Source organism: Diadema antillarum, unplaced genomic scaffold (assembly GCF_040938485.1).
Source record: "Diadema antillarum isolate AM-2024a unplaced genomic scaffold, OU_Dant_1.0 seq00000179_RagTag, whole genome shotgun sequence".
NCBI classification, from domain to species: domain Eukaryota; kingdom Metazoa; phylum Echinodermata; class Echinoidea; order Diadematoida; family Diadematidae; genus Diadema; species Diadema antillarum.
The window spans coordinates 143,010-163,979 of record NW_027271246.1 but is presented as its reverse complement, the minus strand read 5'-3'; the positions used below and the strand labels follow the sequence as shown (position 1 = coordinate 163,979).

The 20,970-nt window shown below is 38.1% G+C and overlaps 1 protein-coding gene across 1 annotated transcript in view; it reads right to left on the bottom strand.

Annotated features, from left to right (window-relative positions):
• LOC139728440 (potassium voltage-gated channel subfamily KQT member 1-like) overlaps positions 1–20,970 on the bottom strand; it is a 151,909-nt gene that overhangs the window by 79,920 nt on the left and 51,019 nt on the right. Inside the window, exon 2 of the mRNA XM_071639382.1 lies at positions 13,119–13,209. Coding sequence (XP_071495483.1) covers positions 13,119–13,209 — 91 coding nt within the window. The remainder of the gene's footprint in view (positions 1–13,118; positions 13,210–20,970) is intronic.

Genomic DNA, 20,970 nt, shown 5'->3' with positions numbered 1-20,970 from the left:
TGCAAAATCCTGTGAAACCTCAAATTCGCGAGACGGTCATGCGCATCGAGTAAACACTGGCACATGGAACCTCATTATGCCGAATTTGCAAACGGCGTGATGACTGACTGTATTATCTTTTAGTGATCATGAATTCTGTAGTCTCATTGGTCAATCACGTAATTCATAAAATCCTGTATTACCTGTGTTACTCAGACCAACCACTGAATATTTCCTGTATTCCGTGAATAAGGTCATATTGTGCGCATGCGCTAAGTCCGCCACTGAATATTTCCCGTATTCCGTGATATGACGTCATATTACACAGCTAGCTGCGCGTGTATGTATGCGCGCATAATCAGCTCACAAGACGTAAGTCAACATGGCTGACAGCCGGCGATTTCAACATCATTCATGAGAGGAAATCAGTAAGAAGAAGATAAGCCTGTGTAACTTTACCAATGAAATTACACTACAGAATTCATGTAGATCTACACTTAAAAAGATAAATCGTTACCCCCTGCTTGTTCTTACGAAATACGGGACATATCTACGGTATGGTGCCATATTCCATGAGGCCGAATATGGCACCAGACCATAGATATTTGCCCACAATGTGAACAAGCAGGGGGTAACTGATATCATTATGCAATTCTAGTAACACACCACACAGATATGAAACTCGCCACATGAAGACAAGTTAGGTGATACACTGGAGGGGGGGGGGGGGGTCATCAGATATTGGTCATCCGTGATCGACAATGAAAAGAATGTGATATAGTGACTTGAAGTTATATCGAGATACATTTGTGTAGTCAAGTTCTATGTACTTACATAATTCACACAAAATTGTTTCTGTAATGCAGACCAAAGGGAAATTCCGTGCACGTGTATGCGTGTGCGAGTAAGTCGATTTTACAGGCTGTCTTACTGTGTATTTACCAAGAGGTCTTTGACACGAACGAATTAAAGACTTGAAAATAAGTGTTTTAAGGGTTATCTTGACTTTAACATTAGCCTTTTTAAATATGAACTTTGAACCATATTTGCATAGCAAAGATGACTATAATGCTGCCTAATCTTGCCACTATTATATATGATCAGTTGGGAGAGTTCTAAAAGCCTACAAAATTTTGCAGCAGTCGAAACAATGCAGCCTTCAATACAAAAGAAAGGGAAATTGCATGTGTGTGTGCGTGTGGGTGCAATTACATGACAATGTGATTTCTACCTCGATGAAAGCAGAATTACCTAAATTGCAAAAAAAAAACAAAACAAAAAGAAACTACAAGAAAAAGCACTTTTGTTCTGCGTCCTGTGAGGTTCGAACCTGCACTAGTCCAAATTTATGTCTCTGGCACCAGAGGCAACATCTTTAATCATGCAGCTATACATCTCCATGAGCAAAGCGTGTGGAATGTGATACATGTAAGATGAATCAAGAATTTCATGTTAATTAATCATGTCACTGTTGAGATATTGTGTTCACAAAATCCATCAGAAAGAAAGAAGAATACAAAAAAGAGGAAAATTCTGTACAGACACAATAGGTGATACGCTAACAGCGTATCACCTGATGATGAACAAGGAGGCTGGAAGAATTTGATGCACCGCTGTCATGGACTGATGTACCCTGGTATAAATAATAGGTGTATTCTCACTGGAATTACCATGGTACTATATAGATACTGCAGTCATTCGTTGTCACTGTTCTTATTGGCAAAATACCACAGTAACAGATACTATGGTATTTCAGTTGGTACCATTCTGTACACCTCTCTGAGCTACAAGCACAGCACATACCCATAGTTATCTATCTTCAACTGGGATAAAACATGCAGTATGTCAAGGTGACATGACATATACATTGCAGTACAAAGAGTGGTATTTCATGACAGAATTCACACTCAATTGACGCATGCATAACTCGCATGAACTTTGAAATGCAACCCCATATACCACTTTATTTCAAGCATCTGTGTTCATATTATGAAATACTGTAAGAAATAACACAGTGGGTATTTCAACAAAAATGTGAATGGCTCTTATGTTAGACAGCTTAATGAGATCACTGTCCTCTCATCCACTCAGTTACAAAAAAAGTTAAGTGCGACCCCTGGCTGACCTGCATGCATACACCTGGTTTGCACCAGTATTAAGGGTATATACTGTGGGAATTTGTTACTGATTGAATGCAATGTTGAATTATCAGGAAAATAATTTGTGATAAAGAATGTTTGCTAAATATTTACAGAATGGTCATATTCTTCTTTGGGAGACTGGGGAATAATTTATGGGTAACTGAATGGTGTCGGGTCAAAAAGTGTGACATGACAGTGGAAACATAAACTATTGTAAAAATCAGATTTAGCCTTCTTTCCTGACTTCTTCCTTTTATTCTGCAACTAATTCTACCTAAAATAAGTTATCATACTTTCATTCAGTATGGGTTGACAGGTACTTCAGATTATGTTACGTAGACTTCAATTTATAATTTCCTTGCATATTTTGCATTCTGAAGTGATAACAATGTACATTTGTATACTATCCTGGTTTTTACATCAACTGTAAAACATTGAGATGTCATCTCACAGGCACATTCTTTTGATTTCTATATTACTTGCTCTGATAACAATTAAAAAACACATTCTTAAATATGTCTTCTTTTACAGGAGGGTTACATATTTCCTAAAAGGCTGAACTTATCCCCAACAGTAGCACATGAACGATATTCTTAAAATGTCAACACTTCAGGGGAGCTCAAGACAAGGATATTCAAGTGACAAAATAATCAATTTTTTGTTTAATCTTTTTTTTTAATACATCAAACCTTGCCCAAGAACATGTTACCTATGCTACACTGACATTGTGTCTCAGTTACATGCAAACTTGTTTTTCTTCCTTCAGGGAATGTGTTTTTTCAGTCCTTTATACTGAACATCCTATGATCATCACCTTCATCATCCCATGACCATCAACTACATCATTCCATGACCATCAACTACATAATTCCATGACCATCATCACATTAGCCCATGATCATCACCTCCATCATCCCATGGGCATCATCACATTAGCCCATGACCATCACCTTCATCATCCCATGACCATCACCTTCATCATCCCACAACCATTGCCTCCCTCATCCCATGACCATTGCTTCCCTCATCCCATGACCATCACCTCATCATCCCATGACCATCACCTTCATCATCCCATGACTATCACCTTCATCATCCCAAGACCATCACTTCCCTCATCCCATGACCATCGCCTCAATCATCCCATGGCCATCACCTTCATCATCCCATGAAAATCACTTTCATCATCCCATGACCATCGCTTCCCTCATCCCATGACCATCGCCGCCGTCATCCCATGACCATCACCTCCATCATCCCATGACCATCACCTTCATCACCCCATGACCATCACTTCCCTCATCCCATGACCATCGCCTCCCTCATCCCATGACCATCGCTTCCCTCATCCCATGACCATCATCTCATCATCCCATGACATCACCTCATCATCCCATGACCATCACCTTCATCATCCCATGACCATCGCTTCCCTCATCCCATGACCATCGTTTCCCTCATCCCATGGCCATCACCTCATCATCCCATGACCATCACCTCCATCATCCCATGACCATCACCTTCATCATCCCATGACCATCACTTCCCTCATCCCATGACCATCGCTTCCCTCATCCCATGACCATCGCCTCCCTCATCCCATGACCATCGCTTCCCTCATCCCATGACCATCCCCTCCCTCAACCCATGACCATCGCTTCCCTCATCCCATGACCATCACCTCATCATCCCATGGCCATCACCTCCTTCATCCCATGGCCATCACCTTCATCATCCCATGACCATCGCTTCCCTCATCCCATGACCATCACCTTCATCATCCCATGACCATCACCTTCATCATTCCATGACCATCACTTCCCTCATCCCATGACCATCACCTCATCATCCATGACCATCGCCTCCCTCATCCCATGACCATCGCTTCCCTCATCCCATGACCATCGCTTCCCTCATCCCATGACCATCACCTTCATCATCCCATGACCATCGCCTCCCTCATCCCATGACCATCGCTTCCCTCATCCCATGACCATCACCTTCATCATCCCATGACCATCACCTCATCATCCCGTGGCCATCACCTCCATCATCCCATGGCCATCACCTTCATCATCCCATGACCATCACCATCATCATCCCATGACCATCACCTTCATCATCCCATGACCATCATCTCACTATCCCATGACCATCACTTTCATCACTCCATGACAATTGCTTCGATCCCAGAGTCTGATTTGACCCTCTCAACACCTTCATTCTATTTTCCATTATTCTTGTACACAAACAAGTCATAAAGGGTTGATGGTAGAGTTACATGTCAGGCACTCAACCTGGGAGTGGGAGAACATTTCAATTGAAGCACTTATTGACAGGCAGCAAACAGGCCAACTGGAGACAGCCATAGTATTTGAACAAACTGCCAAGTGCCAATATGAATAAGAGTCAGGCTGGAATGAAAATGACCTAAAACACATGATATCAGGTGCTGGCAGAAGGGCTTGCTCTCCTACCTAACGTAGATGTAATACACATAAAGTGCACTTGAAATTCAGGGGTTCATATCAGGAGAGTCAAGCTAGAAACCCTCCAAGGCCTTCCCTCCATTGTGAAAGTCTTTCTTCTTCCCCGTTAGCACTCTTATCATCACTGATCTCATACTGAAGCCAAGGCTTCTCAAGAAACTAAACTGATAAGTTGTATATGTCTATATGTGCCCTCATATATCTACATGATCTTATATTTGGAGTCAAAAGGGGCCTGAGCTTTAGATACTAGTAGAATCTTCATCTTGAAAATGCAAAATGACAAACATATAAAGTTAAAATGCATTTATATGGACTACAGACATATATCAACAAAACATGATAACTGGAAGTTGCTATAGGGACACATAACAATGGGAACAAATGGAGTAGGTTGAGTGTCATAAGCAAGGAGCCAATCAGGCATGGACAGGAAGATTAAAGTAATGGAGTGAGCAAACTAAAAGTGATACAGGGCCAGTGATGATCCCTATTAAAACTCATGGGTAGGCAACCAGTGAAGGATAAAGATGAATGGGTTATGCATCATCAAAGAAGTTCAGGAACAACACAGAGGCTTAACAGGGAGCTATTCCATTGATTAACATCCTCTCTGAACAGTGAACTGCATCACTTTTTTTTCAGTTGACATCAACAGATTGGAAAATAAACTATGCTTTTGCATGAATCATTGTTTTTCTTTAATCATTGCACTGAATGAATCCCCCTTCTATACCTGATTGGCTCACTACTTTTGACACCCAACTTACCCCCTTTTGTTTTCATCATTCTTTGCCCTTACCCACTCCCAGTTGGTGCATGTTATGTTGTTATATATATCTGCAGTCCACGTAAGTGTATTTTTACTTTTTATGTTGTCATTTTGCCTCTGACAAAGATTCTGCTAGGATAGAAAGCTCTGGCCCCTTTTGACTCAAGTATTTATTTTCACAGATAAATGTTATATATCTGAAATCCATAATAAGTATCACTGAACAGATTTTCATGTTATGTGAAAAAGTCAATCCTGTGCCACTAATATACCCTGACGGTCTTGTAAAAGAAACTAGAAATGTCGCTATGGCGACTGATGCCTCCGCCATAATGCATGATTCTCCCAATAGGTGTATAGTACAATGTCTTCACAATGTGTGATGACAGTTTCACATAACTGGCAAAATATCGAAATGACAGGTTTGTCAGAAATATCTTGAATGTTCACTTTCAATGATCTGGGTTTGCTAAAAACATATGGGGTTCCAAAAGTGGTAAGCAGGGGGAAAAGAGGGGATTCCCCTAATTTGTGTGTATTCATGACTCAGAATGTGCTTTGGCTGCAAAGCAAAAAGACATTCTCCCTTCCAGACAATCGATCATACTTGCATGACCTGTGTGTTGGCAGCATGTTCCACTAACTGAATTCTTATTTGAGAGCATAATGTAATTCGAAGCAAGTCATTTGAGGTAGATTATGGATGCTAAATAGACAATTTTGTCACTTAACTTTTAAGTGAGGATCAAGAGACAAAAACAAAACAAAACAAAGACTGTCTGCACGATTTGATTAATTTTTCTTCCCCAAAGAGAAAGTAAACTCTCATAAGCAAGGATGTAGTCTCTAGAATCTATTTATAAGCATGATGTATATTCTCCATGATTCTGATATGTAAGACATAAAAGGGATTACTGAAAAAGTGGATATTTTCGGGCGACTAATTTTTCGCGCTCGGCTGGGTAAGAAGAGTTTCGCATGTTTTTAATTCCACTGAATCCAGACATCAACTACTGGAACATAGGGCAAGCAAAAAATATTTGCGTGCTTTTATTTTTGCACTGGTTTTGGATTGTGCGAAATGCATGAAAATTTCAACACCGCAAAAATTTCCACTTTTACAGTAATGTTTTGTTTGTGCGACCTGGATTTGCAACAGCAATTCTTGTGAAAAAAATGCCTCATCTGCTTCAACTTTCCTGAGCTTGGTCATATACTTGAGAGATGGATTTGATCTCCTGGATACGGAGAACTGGAAAGGTGGTTCATTCATGAAATAGCATTGTGAATAACATGATATACAGAGCATTTTAATGGCTCAAATTATTGGTATGATTAAGCACACACATCCTAGTGATGTTTAATGAATCCATGTATGGTCCAATTCGTCTGGCTCGTGACAATTCTACATGAACATTTGTTTTTGTCACAAAGTAAATACCTAGGGAAAAAACAACACCTTGTTGTGGGTCTTTTTGCACATAACATTTGAAATATTAATCTCTATAATCATCACCTTTCTAAAAACTAGAAGTATTTCTCAACCAAGACTGGAGTATATTTTTACAAAATACATCACAACATGTAGTTTTCATGCAATCAAGCATTCGGATCCATTGTCGTTTATCATTTGTCTTCTCTGACAGTAGTGGCAATGTTGTCCCCTAACCTACTGACAGGAGGCCCATAAGTTCTGTTATGTGGTGCATGGCTTTGTGATTGCATAAACGATCTCTCATATCGGTGGGAGCTCCCCTTCCATTTCAACAATGTTGTCATGACAACAACAGTGTAATTTAAAGTGCATGAGTTCTTCATTACACAAACCTGGCATGAGGTCGTGCAAATAAATTGATAGAATGAGGCAAGCTCATGATCAATCAAGTCAAGCGTGAAGGGATTTACCGTTCTGATCCACGCACACAGGCGCTGTCAGATACTATGACCTCCAAAAGGTTCTCTGGGCTATGAGATTTGTAATGTTTCCATTGTTCATATCCCCTGACACACTTTCATTGAATCTACACACCTCATCATATATAGAAAATACATAGATACACTCTCAGAAGAAAGAAGCATCAAAAGCAGCTGGATTTCCCACTTTATTCAGCAGAAGCTACGTATGAATCAATATACACTGACACACACTTTTTGTCTTCTCCAACATTTATCTTATTTGCTTATTCATTTCAAGCTATGGGTGGACAGCCCTTTCAGCACGGCTGATTTTCAAAGGGGTCCACTTAACAAACATAAGAATCCACATAAAACAAAAGCGATAAATGCACGATAAGAACTTATACAGTCGTGGGTATAAATTAACTGGAAAACAAAATGTTGCTATGGTGACTGGTATGCCTCCGCCATAATGCATGGTTCTCCTAATGGGTCTATAGTACAATGTCTTGATAATGTGTGATGAGTTTCACACAATTGCCAAAATATTAAAATGACATGTTTGTCACAAATGTGTTGAATGTTCACTTCAATTGAACTAGGCTTAATTGGATGAATGGCTATAATCTAAGAGTGCATGTATTTGAAGATTTGGGGATGTTTACTTGACTTTTGACCCTTTTATAAGTCTAAGGAAGAAATGAAACTTAGCACTTTCACTTGACCTTTGAACTTTTGACCTTTGACCTTTCAGCAAAAAATTCCAAGAGAATCTCTATTGGGTAATACATGCATACACGATACATGCATTTTCTGAAAAATCCTGAAGGCATTGCATAGATACGAGGGAAATAGTGAAATTTGGAGGAGTTGACCTTGAACTTTGAACCTTGACCTTTGACCCATGACTCCTAAATTACCTAGATAATCACTGCCAGTCAGTACATGCATATGTACTAAGTTCCATGAAGATACATTGAACCATTTGTGAGATATGGGGAAAAATGTGAAATTTTAACATTTTCACTTGACCTTTGACCTTTCACCTTCGACCTCATGACCCGAAACTCTCTCAGGAGAATCTTTGTTTGGTAGTTCATGTATACACTAAGTTTCAAGAAAATACCTTCAGGCATAGCATAGATATGGGGGAAATAGTGAAATTTTGAGTATTTGACCTTGACCTTTTGACCTTTGACCTTGAGCATGTGCACCCAAAAGTTGATAGGCACAACTTCGCCAACTCATTGATATACATGCCAAGTTTCATTGTGATACCTCAAATAGTTTTTTAGTTACGCTATCCACAAAATTGATTACGGACGGAAGGACGGACTGACGGAAGGACGGACGGACAGACAACCCGAAAACATAATGCCTCCGGCGACATTTCGTGGTGGAAGCATAAAAAATGTTTAAAAATATACTCAGAATACTAACTATACACAACTAAATACCTAACCAACATAGTAATCAGCAAAATAAGAGAGCGTGTTTCTGTGTGTGTGTGTGTGTGGGGGGGGGGGGGTGGTTGGGTAAAATTATATAAACAACTTATATCTTTAGTGTTCTGCGTATTTCCCTGAAAAATAATACCAAAATCATAACTTCTTCCTTGAACTAAAAATCATATATTCTGTTTCACCTGCATTCAAAATCAGATTATCTGCAGTCAACCACACACACACACACACACACACACAAATCTCACTCAAATCTTGATTTATACATGTTGCCATTTCAACAGGGTCATTAGAAGGAAAATACATACATGTATATCATTTGCACAAAAATATAAATCACAATGTTGACCATGCGGGTAATATCATTTATAAAAAGCAGAAATAATACTGGCCCAAATATAGAGCCCTTTGGCATCCCATACACAACTACAGCAGGATTAGACATGGTACCATATACTTCTACTCTTTGCATTGTTCCTTTTAAATAATTTGTAAACCACAACAAACTTGCTTGGTCAAATCCATATCAACTTAACTTTCCAACCATTATTGTGTGATAAACCATGTCAAAAGCTTTTTTTTTCAAATCTAGCATTACAAGCCCAGAAACCAGGCCTTTATCAAAACTACACAATAAATTTTCAGTGACGTTTAATAGGGCTGTGGTAGTGGAGTGACCGCGTCAAAACCCTGACTACTTTGGAGACAGAACTGAGTATTTAGAAAGGTATTTGGTGACTTCTATGTGAATAAGTGGTAAAAGAATATAATGGCATTGCCAATTTAACAAATCTCGCAGATATTCCATCCAAACCTGTAGCTTTAATCACAAATGTATTATCAAATACATTACAAACATCATTTTCAATCACTTAGAATCAAGCTCCATCTTCATATACTGTCAAAAATCAACTTGAAACATTGTATCTTCATTTGTCTGTTGAACTATACTAAAAAAATAATTATCAAACACATTTGCCAATTCTGAAAAAAAAATCATTAAATTTAATCATTAATCATTAAATTATCTACTTTAACATCATACACATTTACGTTTTTAACTTTAGTGGGTAATACTTTTTGTAAGGTTTTCCACACTTTTCTACTATTTCTTGAGTTTTCATTAATGCAATTTTGTACATAAACCTGTTTGAATTTTGTCATAAACACTGTTACTTCATTTTTCAACCTTGTATAATCATTCCAATCTATACTACTATCAGTCATTCTAGCATTCTTTTCAGTTTTATCTCTCTTACACATCATATCTTTTACTTCAGCTGTTATCGAGGGTACGTTATTTTGTTTTACCTTTCTTTTCCTAAGTCGTGCATGTTTATCAAACTTTCCTAAACCTTGTTATCCACTTCAGGTAGGCCTCCTCAACATCACTTTCTTCTAACACGTCATCCCACAGTTCATTAGAACATGTAACAATCAAATGGAATAAGCTTGGTTGTCAGATGGTTGTGGGACTCAAGTGCTGTACTCTATCAAGATCACTTTCATCTGTGATATTATCTTAACTTATCATTGTCAATGGAATACATGATGTGTAATAGAGCAATTCCACAGTTGCACACAGCCAAATGAGATGTCTCCACTTCTCAAGCAATATTTGCAATAAATATCTGGTACCTCAATTACATTACAAAGTTCAATGATCTTGCTCACTGACTGAGGAATGGCATTAATACTATTCCTGCATGAAGGAAACATTTTTTTTAAAAAATTTGTATCCATTACGGCAAATGAATCTGTTGAACATTAAACTAGTGGAATACAAGACCATAGGATGACATTTTAGTAACCTTGATCTTTCACCCCTATCATTTCATGCAATAGTTTATTATTCATGGCTACCCTTCATATCACATTCTAAATGAAGTTGCAGCTGAAAATGTCACATTAAACCAAAGTATATGTGGCATTTGACCTTGAATATCCCCACCATATCATTAATGAATCTACAACTCATACAGCATGTCTGTGATAGGCATTAAGAAAATGCACTGAGTATATTTCCTGAATGAGATATGGGAAGGACAACCACAAAACATAATGCCTCCCACACCCTCCAGACAGAGGTATAAAGATGTATCACCGAGGGTCTGGATGAAATACTATGAAAAGCCCTTTAGTCTAGATAAGAAATTTAAGCCTTGTTTGTACATTTTTTTCTTTTCAAAACAGTCAAATCATATACAAAATAAACAGTGTTGAACATGACATCATTGAGACATGAATCAAGAGTGAAGCATCAAAACACAATCAAAAGAAATTGACGTGTAACAATGATATCAATCTACATAACGGAGGGTAGCCCATTTCAGATCTATCTACATGATAGATTTGTTCTTTCATGGGGTCCAATGTCCAAGATTTATCAAAAATTTATCCAAGATTTAGGCCCAAGTATATCAATGTATAGATGGTATGCTGGGCTCCATTTGCTATATCACACTGCTTGCAAATTGACCTGAGCAATGTACAGGAGACTGGGCTAGCTGATCCCAACCAGCCAGTGACAGGTGGTCCTTCTGTTATACTGGTATAGAAGGAACATCCCAAATTTCATGAATTTCACAATGCAGAGAGAAAGAAAAAAAAAATGTGCCTTTACAATACTAGTAGAAGAGAGTCCCATATGACAGGTGCTAGGCCCTAGTCTTTTAGAACATACAATAAGTCTGTATGGTTGACATTTAAATCATCCTAGTAACTTACAGTAGTACCATATCTGGCACTTGTCTTCCTGTCAACAGTTCTTTGCTCACTATGCAATGTATGAACACTAGGTTGAGTGAACTTTTGCCACAGGGCATGCTATGCTGCTGACAGCTATATGATTTGTCAGCTATACTGCAAAAGTGACCAAAGGCTGGATCCATGAATGTTTACACTTCTCAAAGAGTTTGCTAGGATTATCCTTCACTCTGCAGGAACAGCAGCCAAGTTGGATTTGACAAACCAACATGGGTTAGGATTTTGCCACATATACGTAGTGGGCAACCTTTGGGTTTAACAGGTAGACTCCTCTGGGCACTGAACTAGGAACTCACCAAGTCTTTTTAATAGCCCGGTCACACAGCGCTTTGCAGCTTAATCACGGCCAAAACATGTCAAAAAATTGGTCTCTTGTGAAGCAGACGATCGTTTGCATTGATGTCGAGTTTAAGACAAGCTACAGTCAATTTATAGAGGTGGCAGGACGCGGGGAAAAATCGGAACGGCGTCTAAAAGATTTGAACTGCTCAAAACTTTATTCCGCGGACAACCAAGGGCGGCACACGTGGTAGGACGTGCAAAGCATGTGAAACACACGTGATAATCCATGTTCCGGCAGTGATTAAAACTTGGGGAGATGCAGTAAGACGCGGTAAGATGTGGGTAAGACGCAAAAGTTTAGCGGTCTGTCACAGGCAGAGCACGGTCATCTATGACGCGTGTTACACGTTGGTATCACGGGAAATAGCATGTGTTTAGTGGCTTATCACTGACAAATGGATTTATAATGGCTTCATTAATACCCCGGTCACACAGCACTCCAGTGATTAAAACTTGGGGAGACGCAGAAAGACGCGGTAAGATGTGGGTAAGACGCAAAAGTTTAGCGGTCTGTCACAGGCAGAGCACGGTCATCTATGACGCGTGTTACACGTTGGTATCACGGGAAATAGCATGTGTTTAGTGGCTTATCACTGACAAATGGATTTATAATGGCTTAATACCCCGGTCACACAGCACTCCACGTCTAAACCACGTACAAAAAGTTATGAAAATCTGGTGGACGTGGTTGTAAGTGGTAATTTTTTGGTCAATTTTGGTTTGGCCGTTCTTTGTACAGGGTATGGCCATTGGCGGCTGTTCCACTGCTGAAGCGCTACCTAAGCACGGCTAACCACGTCCAGCCACGTGTATGTACAAGGAAAAATCAATTTGTCAGTGATAAGCCGCTAAACACATGCTATTTCCAGTGATACCAACGCGTAACACACGTCAGATGACCGTGCATCTGCCCCCTAAATTTTCGCGTCTAACCGCGTCTCCCCAATTGTTAATCACTGCCGGAACACGGATTATCACGTGTGTTTCACATGTGTTGCACGTCTTTACCACATGTGCCACCCGTGATTGTCAACGGAGTAAAATTCTGAGCAGTTCAAAACTTTTTGCCACGTCTTTAAATCGACCGTAGCTTGTCTTAAACTTGACACCAAGGCGAACAACATCGTCTGCTTCACGGGAGACCACTTTTAGACGGGTTTTGGCCGTGATTAAGCCGTAAAGCGCTGTGTGACCGGGGCTTAAGACACACTACGAACTTTACATGCTGTGAAGCAAAGACAGATTTTCTCCTCTCTTTTATGGTACTTACCATGTAGAAGAGAGTTTCTTCAAACGTCCCAGAGTAATTCTGTATGGTTGATAAGACACTGAAGATGAGACACACTAGCACCATGATAAACCTAGAGGAATGAGATATAAAAAGGGAAGCCATAACATAGATAAAACTACAGTCATGAAGTTCATTTGTTTGATTTTGAAAGCTCCTGGAGAACTTTTGTACATAAAGAGATGCTCCCTAAGACTTGTACTAGACCATAGACCTCCTCTTAACCCGTTGAGAACAAGTCCAGAGTATACTCGGGCAAGTGTCTATGGGAAATGTGTGTCATAGCAAAATCAGCCTGTCCTCAATGGGTTAACCCATTGACGACAAGCTGATTTTGCTATAGCACACATTTCCCACTGACACAGGCCTAGTCTTCACTGGGTTAATCAGTCACTTAGAAAAACAAATATTCTTTATTCACAAAATGTGTTTAGATGTCACAAAGATTCATCATGACATTATATTGGCATGTATGACCAAAATCATTCCACACAGGTAATATTCTATGACATATAACATCAAATATTCCAAATACTGCTCATTGATGATGAATTCTAGGCTTGTTCATACATATTTACGAATGGAAAGGGGATCCTGTCTTGAACTCCAACATTTGTTTTTGTTTTTTCCCCAGAAAACATACTGTACACTGATTAATCTTTCACAGCAGTGTGTTAACAACAACATAATGGTTTCAGCATCCTGCATTACTACACATCAAGCGCCAATATTATTTTGAAGTCATACAAGAGCTGAACATGTGACATTTCGAGTTATAACTCTAATCAAATCAAGGTACTAATCAAGATGGATAGCAGGCTCCATTAGGTGTAACTAGAAACAAGAAGCAATAGAGGAGCTTGTGGGAAGTGAGTTTGCACAATGACTGCACACTTCATTACACCATACCACCCTCTTAACGTTTCCATCGGCTCTTGAGCATTTCACATACAGTGGCAGGGTCCAAAGAAAGGAAGAGAGAGAGAGGGAAAAAAGTGAAAAGAAAACAAAATTCTTCCTCACAGTATATTTCAGGTAGCAAAGCAGCTAATAAATATTTGCCCTTCTGCTCAACTATGAATCTGAAATTCAATAAAATACATTAAATTGTCACTATATGTACTATTGAGGATTAAACATAAGGACATGAAGTGCCAAATGTAAGAAATGGAAGTATAGTAAGCAAAGGGACTGTCTGATTTCAAGACAAGGTCTATGTTTTTTATGACATGTGACACAGAATTTGTGATTGTGATATGATTGCTTTCTTGTTTCTGCTATCTATACATTGTGATATTGTTAACCCATGCATTCATCATGATCTACTTTGTACACTGGACTGTAAAGTGACATTTTGACATTACATAAATGTCCTAAATACCTGTTTTTTGCCTTGTATTTGAGATGATAATCTGTGTGCACATATACATGTACTAGAATCTCTAGTTAGCCATACTTAATATAACAAGTATTATAATATCACCACTTCTAATATGTCCCTTCCAGTATTTATCATCATGCCAATGCACCAAACCTCATCCCGCCAACCTCATTCCACTGATTCATTGCCCCTTCATATCTTGGGCATATCTACATGTCAACTAGATTAATTGCTTCCCCCACATTCCAACCTATCCCTGCCAGCTCAACATGAATCCTATTCATTAAATTAATTGCCCTTTTGCATTGCAATTTTGCACCAAATCTCATCATGCTGCTAACCTGTCCCCTCTCCATTATATTACCTTAATGTTGATAAAGATAGCAAATTTTATATAGCATATTAACAGATCTGTAATGAATCTGAATGTACTTTGTAAAAAAAAAATATAAGATAATACAAAATATATCAAGGAAAATTACAACACAAACTACAAAATATAATCCTAGAATGATTATTTCAGGTATAAGTAATGGCTCAAAGTTTTCAATATGTCTAACATAGTCATGTGGATGAATTCAAATTAAGTAAACATATGCAAGTTTGTACAAATGAGTTATTGAATATGAAATCATTGACAGACATGAGACTTCTGGGCCTGGTAGAGAGTTCTGAAGTGTTTGTGAAGCATGAATCAAAGTCTTTTCCCCATAAGACTTGAGTTGACTTGAGAGGACCAGAGACATTTAGAGAAATTTTACAGAATTCTGAGTTCTGAGATGTAACACTGATATATTTCCTCATCCCCATCCATTCTACGTTCATTCCAACAGTTTATTTTCCTTCTCTAAATACAACAGAGCTCAAGTCAGTTCTCATTCCTAAAAAAAAAAAAAAAAAAAAAATCTCCATTTAGGTAACTTTGGAACAGTGATGTGATGCTGTGATAATGATTAAATTAAATATGAAGTTGATTGTGTGTTCATTTAAAGAGACTGTACAGTACTGGTTGAGGTGAGGATTCAGGTTTATAACATTTTTTGGTGAGATAATGAGAAACCTCTTATGAAATATGAAATAGCATGTAATCTCAAGAAGGATTCAACAATTATTTGATGAAAATTGGCCTCGAAATGGCTGACATATCCAAAAAATGCGATCCAAATAAAATTGACAGGCCACGACTTTTATTAGGATCTCTTTGTTTTACCTTGTTTTTAGATATCTCGGTCATTTCAAAACCGATTTTCATCAAATAAACTTTTGATTCCCCTTAGAATTGAATGCTCTTTAACATTTCATAGAATGATTTCTAAATATCTTGTAAAACATTACAAGCTGAATCCTCACCTCAACCAGTACTGTACATTCCTTTAAGTTCAGATATCAACATTTCATAAAGAAGCTTTACCTGATTATAACATAATCAAATTCCCTGAGAAAAGCAGTGATTCATGATGAATGGAACCTTGTTACAATGAGTTAGATATAGTGAGATACCTGGGGGCATTTCATGAAGCTTTTTGTCAGATATTCTTTTCTGACAAACTGTTAAAAGCTACTGAAATCCTTGTACCTGATTGGGTGAGAGCATATGTCAAATATATACATTTATCTTACAAAACGCTTCATGACATGCCAGCTCCCCATCCCTGATAATAACAAGGAAATTCTGCAAGTCCAATTCCTTTTATATTTTTTGTTTTTATCCCTGATATTAATCCGTTCTGTGCCAATGAGTTTTATGTGCACAAATTTCACACACAAATCTATGGACAGTTAATCAATGTGGCATGTAAAGGGTTAAGAGATATCCGATATAACTAGGAAATTTTAGTGGTCCCAAGGAGCTGATTGTTACAAGGTTTTCAACACTATTCATTAATGATTTAATTCATTGTAGAAACCATGTGTTATGTGATGGCTGATAAAAAAATATGTGGTTCTCTCATTTTCTGGTAATCTGTTCATATCTTCCTCTGATAATTCTTATACTATAGTTTGAAGTGGGTACTGGTAACAAAGGCAATTTATTAATTCTTATACTATAATTTGAAGTGGGTACTGTTAACAAAGGCAATTTATTAAGTTTGAAAATCAAAAGCTTCTAATGTAAAGGACACCAGTGAAAGCCTTGTTATGCAGTACTTAGTATAAGTTGTGTTTCTTTAAGTGAGATTCCTAACAGAACCAGGCCATGGCATTTCTCTGCCATTCTTTTCATTCATTGGCAGCAACAAAATGGTTACCTCTTATGATCCAGATTTAATTTTTATTACCATTCATGGTATAGTGCACTATATTATGAATGCCATCATGATATGGCACATTTGGCTCCACTGGCATTTTTTTTCTCAACATTATCAACATCATAGCAATGTTATGTTTGGTCATGTGATGCTACAATGATAGACCAATCATTTAATAGGATTTTATTAACGAGAGATAAGATAATAGTGACAATCTTTAGCTTTGTTACCTCTCCTCAGTAGTGGCTTACAAATTGGGATAATGACAATATACCTCCCAAATTATATTATCTTATTCAAGTTGTATTCCATGTTCTTGCTTTCAAAACTTAACAACATAATGACTGATCAATAGGGAGACAACGGAACTGTTAATGTGAATCATTCTAAATTTCATATGTGCCGAGCAAATTTCATCATGGGTGAATGATTGCGTAACTAATTCTCCATTACCTAGATATGGACTCTCTCTGATAAAATATTCAACCTTTCATGCAAATCTCAGGTGATGAGTCAGGGTGTGTTTTTCTTTTCAGCCTCCTTGAGTCTCGGAGAAAGGAACCTTTTGACGTGTCAATCAATGCATTGGAATCTTAATGGAATAGCTGAGAGGCATCTAGCTGTCAGAAAGGAGTCATGATTTATCTCACTCCCCTATGTTCACTGATGGCTTGTGTGCATGGACACAATGAAGTAGAGAAATGAGAGGTGTTACAAGGACGTTTCTTGCCTCCTGTTTTTGGAATTACTGGAACCAAGCTTGAAGTAGACAATATGATGCCACTGTCTAGTCAGCCAGGGCTACTTAAAAGTCAAGAGTGGGAGTGAGTGAGAGAAGAGAGGATGGTCACCCTGTTACCCTGAGAGATAAGCTGGATGATAGTTGTGGAGCTAGTCAAACCTGGAATGGAAAACAATGCGCTGTGACCACATCAGCATGAGGTTGGTGGTTGTGACTACATCCACCAAGAATTGTCTGCCATGTATCTCCAACTGACAATGCCTTCTGGGAAGCAGAGATTTCCTTGAGGCAACCTTCTTGAGATGGCACATTCTGCAATTCTGATATTCTTCATTTGACAAATAATGATTGTTTATAGCATCTTTCATAGAAAGAAAGGGAACAGCAAGAACTACTGAGGGGAGGCTACCATTTACACCTTACTTGTACAAATAAGAGTTCCTCAATTCTCTAGCAAAACATCAATAAAGGAAAAGTATTAACATAGGTATTAGGTGTCAAACAGGAATATTCCCATTCTGCTTAAAGACTTATAGACTGAAAACATCAACAGCTTCAATATCATGTGTAAATATCTTCGAAGCTGAATTCTATAAGCGTTATTTTATTCATTTTATAAATTAAAACAAATCAAAAGCTTGATTTCACTGCATCACAGATGCGTAAGTCATGCAGCATCATGGGTGTTATGAATGTATCCTATGCTACTCATTATGCTATAGAATGGCGTCATTGACAGAAAGAAGTACATCCACCCATTGTAATGGTAAACCGAATACAAGTACATTGGATTAAAACAGACACCACATTAATCTCTCTCTCCCTCTCATCAATTCTCTCTGGAGAAAATCACCTCTAGGATCAGGTGTAGCACCAACTGCCTTCATTCAGTTGTAGCATCACTGGCATTTTCCTTTCACAGTCAACTGCCCTACTTCTATGCCACTGTTACCTCACAGCCTGTGAATTGTACAAAGTGCAATGCAAAAAAGACTGATACAGCCGGGACAAATTGGGTTAGGAGAATTTGTGCTACTGCTAGACAGTCAGACATGGCCAGAATTCAAGGCCCTTCATCTTGATGACACAGGGACAGAGGCAGAATTGGATGTGAAGGTTATGAGAGTTATTAAGTTTCCATCACATACCAAGTGATGCCATAAAAAAAAAAAAAAACATGAAAGAGGCATATAGACTAGTCTCCAGCCGTCTACTGGCAGTAAGCACAGCTCTGGTAAATAATGGATCAGGGAAACATTCTCACAGCAAGGCTGGCAACAAAAATCCTCAACTTTTTGGTAAAGATATGGAAGCAAGGGAAGCAGAATGAGTATTCTGCATTAATTGCTAAAACAATCAAAATGGAGAAGAAATAGAGTTGATTATCACAGCAAAGTGGTCCTATGCAAGCTTATTTCCTTTGAAAGAATTTTGAAATAAGAAATATATGAATATTGGACTCATGCTAAGCAGGAATGAATACAGGACAGAAGTAAGATTATGATCTCTTATATTATATCATTCGAAAGATAATGCAGCCCAATTTATTTTGCAGTTTGGTTAAGGCCTATTTCGTGGATCGCTGAAAACTGGATGCTCCTGCTTAACTTTAGAAATAGTCTAAAATCAACTTGCTGCGTTTGTGGGTTTAAACAGTTTCAAAGTTAAATTCATGCATCCAATTCTCATCAATCCACTCTGTACGGTGCGTCATTTGTATAACAATACATCTCATTATAAGTGCATATGTAAATCTTAACCCATAGACGAGCTGATTTTGCACCTACCCTACTATACTTGGGACTATAGTCTTTAATGGGTTAAGATGATTACTCAACAAGTGTACTCTACTCTGTATTGTATGGCAAAACAAGAAGCAAGTTTTTTATTCCGTTTTATGCTATTCTGTTCCAATAATGGACAACATTTGTCCCCCCCCCCAAAAAAAAAAAAAAAGAAGCCCTCTAGCTTCCAAGGACCAACTTACAGCCATACTGGGATGGCACATGAAGAATCTATAATGTATATCAAGGTACCTACAAATCCTTCAGGTAAGAAACATCCATATAAATCTGGCTACAAAAAACAAACAAACATTAGTTTGAGTCCATCAGTTATTGAATATATTTAGAAATTATTCCTTTTTTTCAATTTTATTCCTGTGATACTAAGTTATATATTGATTTGACCAACAGTAATTTCACCATCACATTCTAGCACTGATCTTCTGTCTCTCAGGCTATTAACCTCACACACATCAGAGAGACTGACTTTGTTGACTCACTTGCGGTCTAGTTACCCACTGCTTGCCACACATGTATTGATTGATTCAGTCCTGAATAGACAGAACACACATTATATCCGGATCAAAATTTTCCTGTGAACAAATATGACTCGGAACAAATTACAGCAAAACTGGCAAACCTGTAGTCATACAACCTTTGGTCCTAACTGTGTGAATGTATTTTTAGATCAAGAAATTAACTGATGGAAAAAATGAGTGTCTGGTGTCTGAAACCACAATACAAATTAGGTGCTACAGCACCATAAGCCTCATTGTGCCCATAAAGTGCTGAGAATCCTAATGGGAATAAACAGAATATGTCATTTTGCCGCTATCAGTCTGGCATTGCGTATCAATACTGCCAACGTGAAATGTCAAAGTTGAATAGCCGTCCTGTTTGTGAGTGACTGCATGGTAGTAACACCTCCATTATAGATGAGGTGAGTGGACTGACAGAAGAATCCCACAATAGAACAAACCCTCCTCAATAATGGCCCACTTTGATAAGTTTGAGGATGAATATAACAATACAACTCAGAAATGAAGGAAGAAAATTATATCTCTACTGCATACCAGGTAGATAGAAGACTTCCACACTGACTTTATATCAGGCAATAAAAGTGATGAAGGGCACAGAGTTACAGGTAACCCTGGTGTGCTGAAGAAAGAGCTATGATGCATGATTGATAAAAGGGGGCATTTATTGTGTCTTCATGAAGAAATATCACAAAATAGATGAATTGTACATATATTTGTACAGAAAGCTTATACTGATCAGAACACAAATCTTTTGTCTTGTAAAGTCAATGAACATGATAAAAAGGTTTTTACCAGACCTTTCTCAGCTAAAACCTCCTTGCTTGAAAACAAAAAATTAATAAGCACAGAATAATGATGTTACAAGTAGGGCCTAGGGCAATATCTAATCTTGAGCCTAGCTTGAGACTTGGCGTACAATGATAATATGCAAGTGTGTATTATCCAGACGTCATATGACTTGGATCTAGGCCCCAGCTGATGACTTTAAAATTGTGGAATAACAATCTCTAAAAATTAGGTACTGTAAAACAAGGAATGTTCGTGTGCATTTTAATTTCGTGAATTTCGCGAACGCCAAGATTCGCGGAATTAAAATGCACGCAAAATTTCTTATCTACACTATTATGTTTTGAACGCCA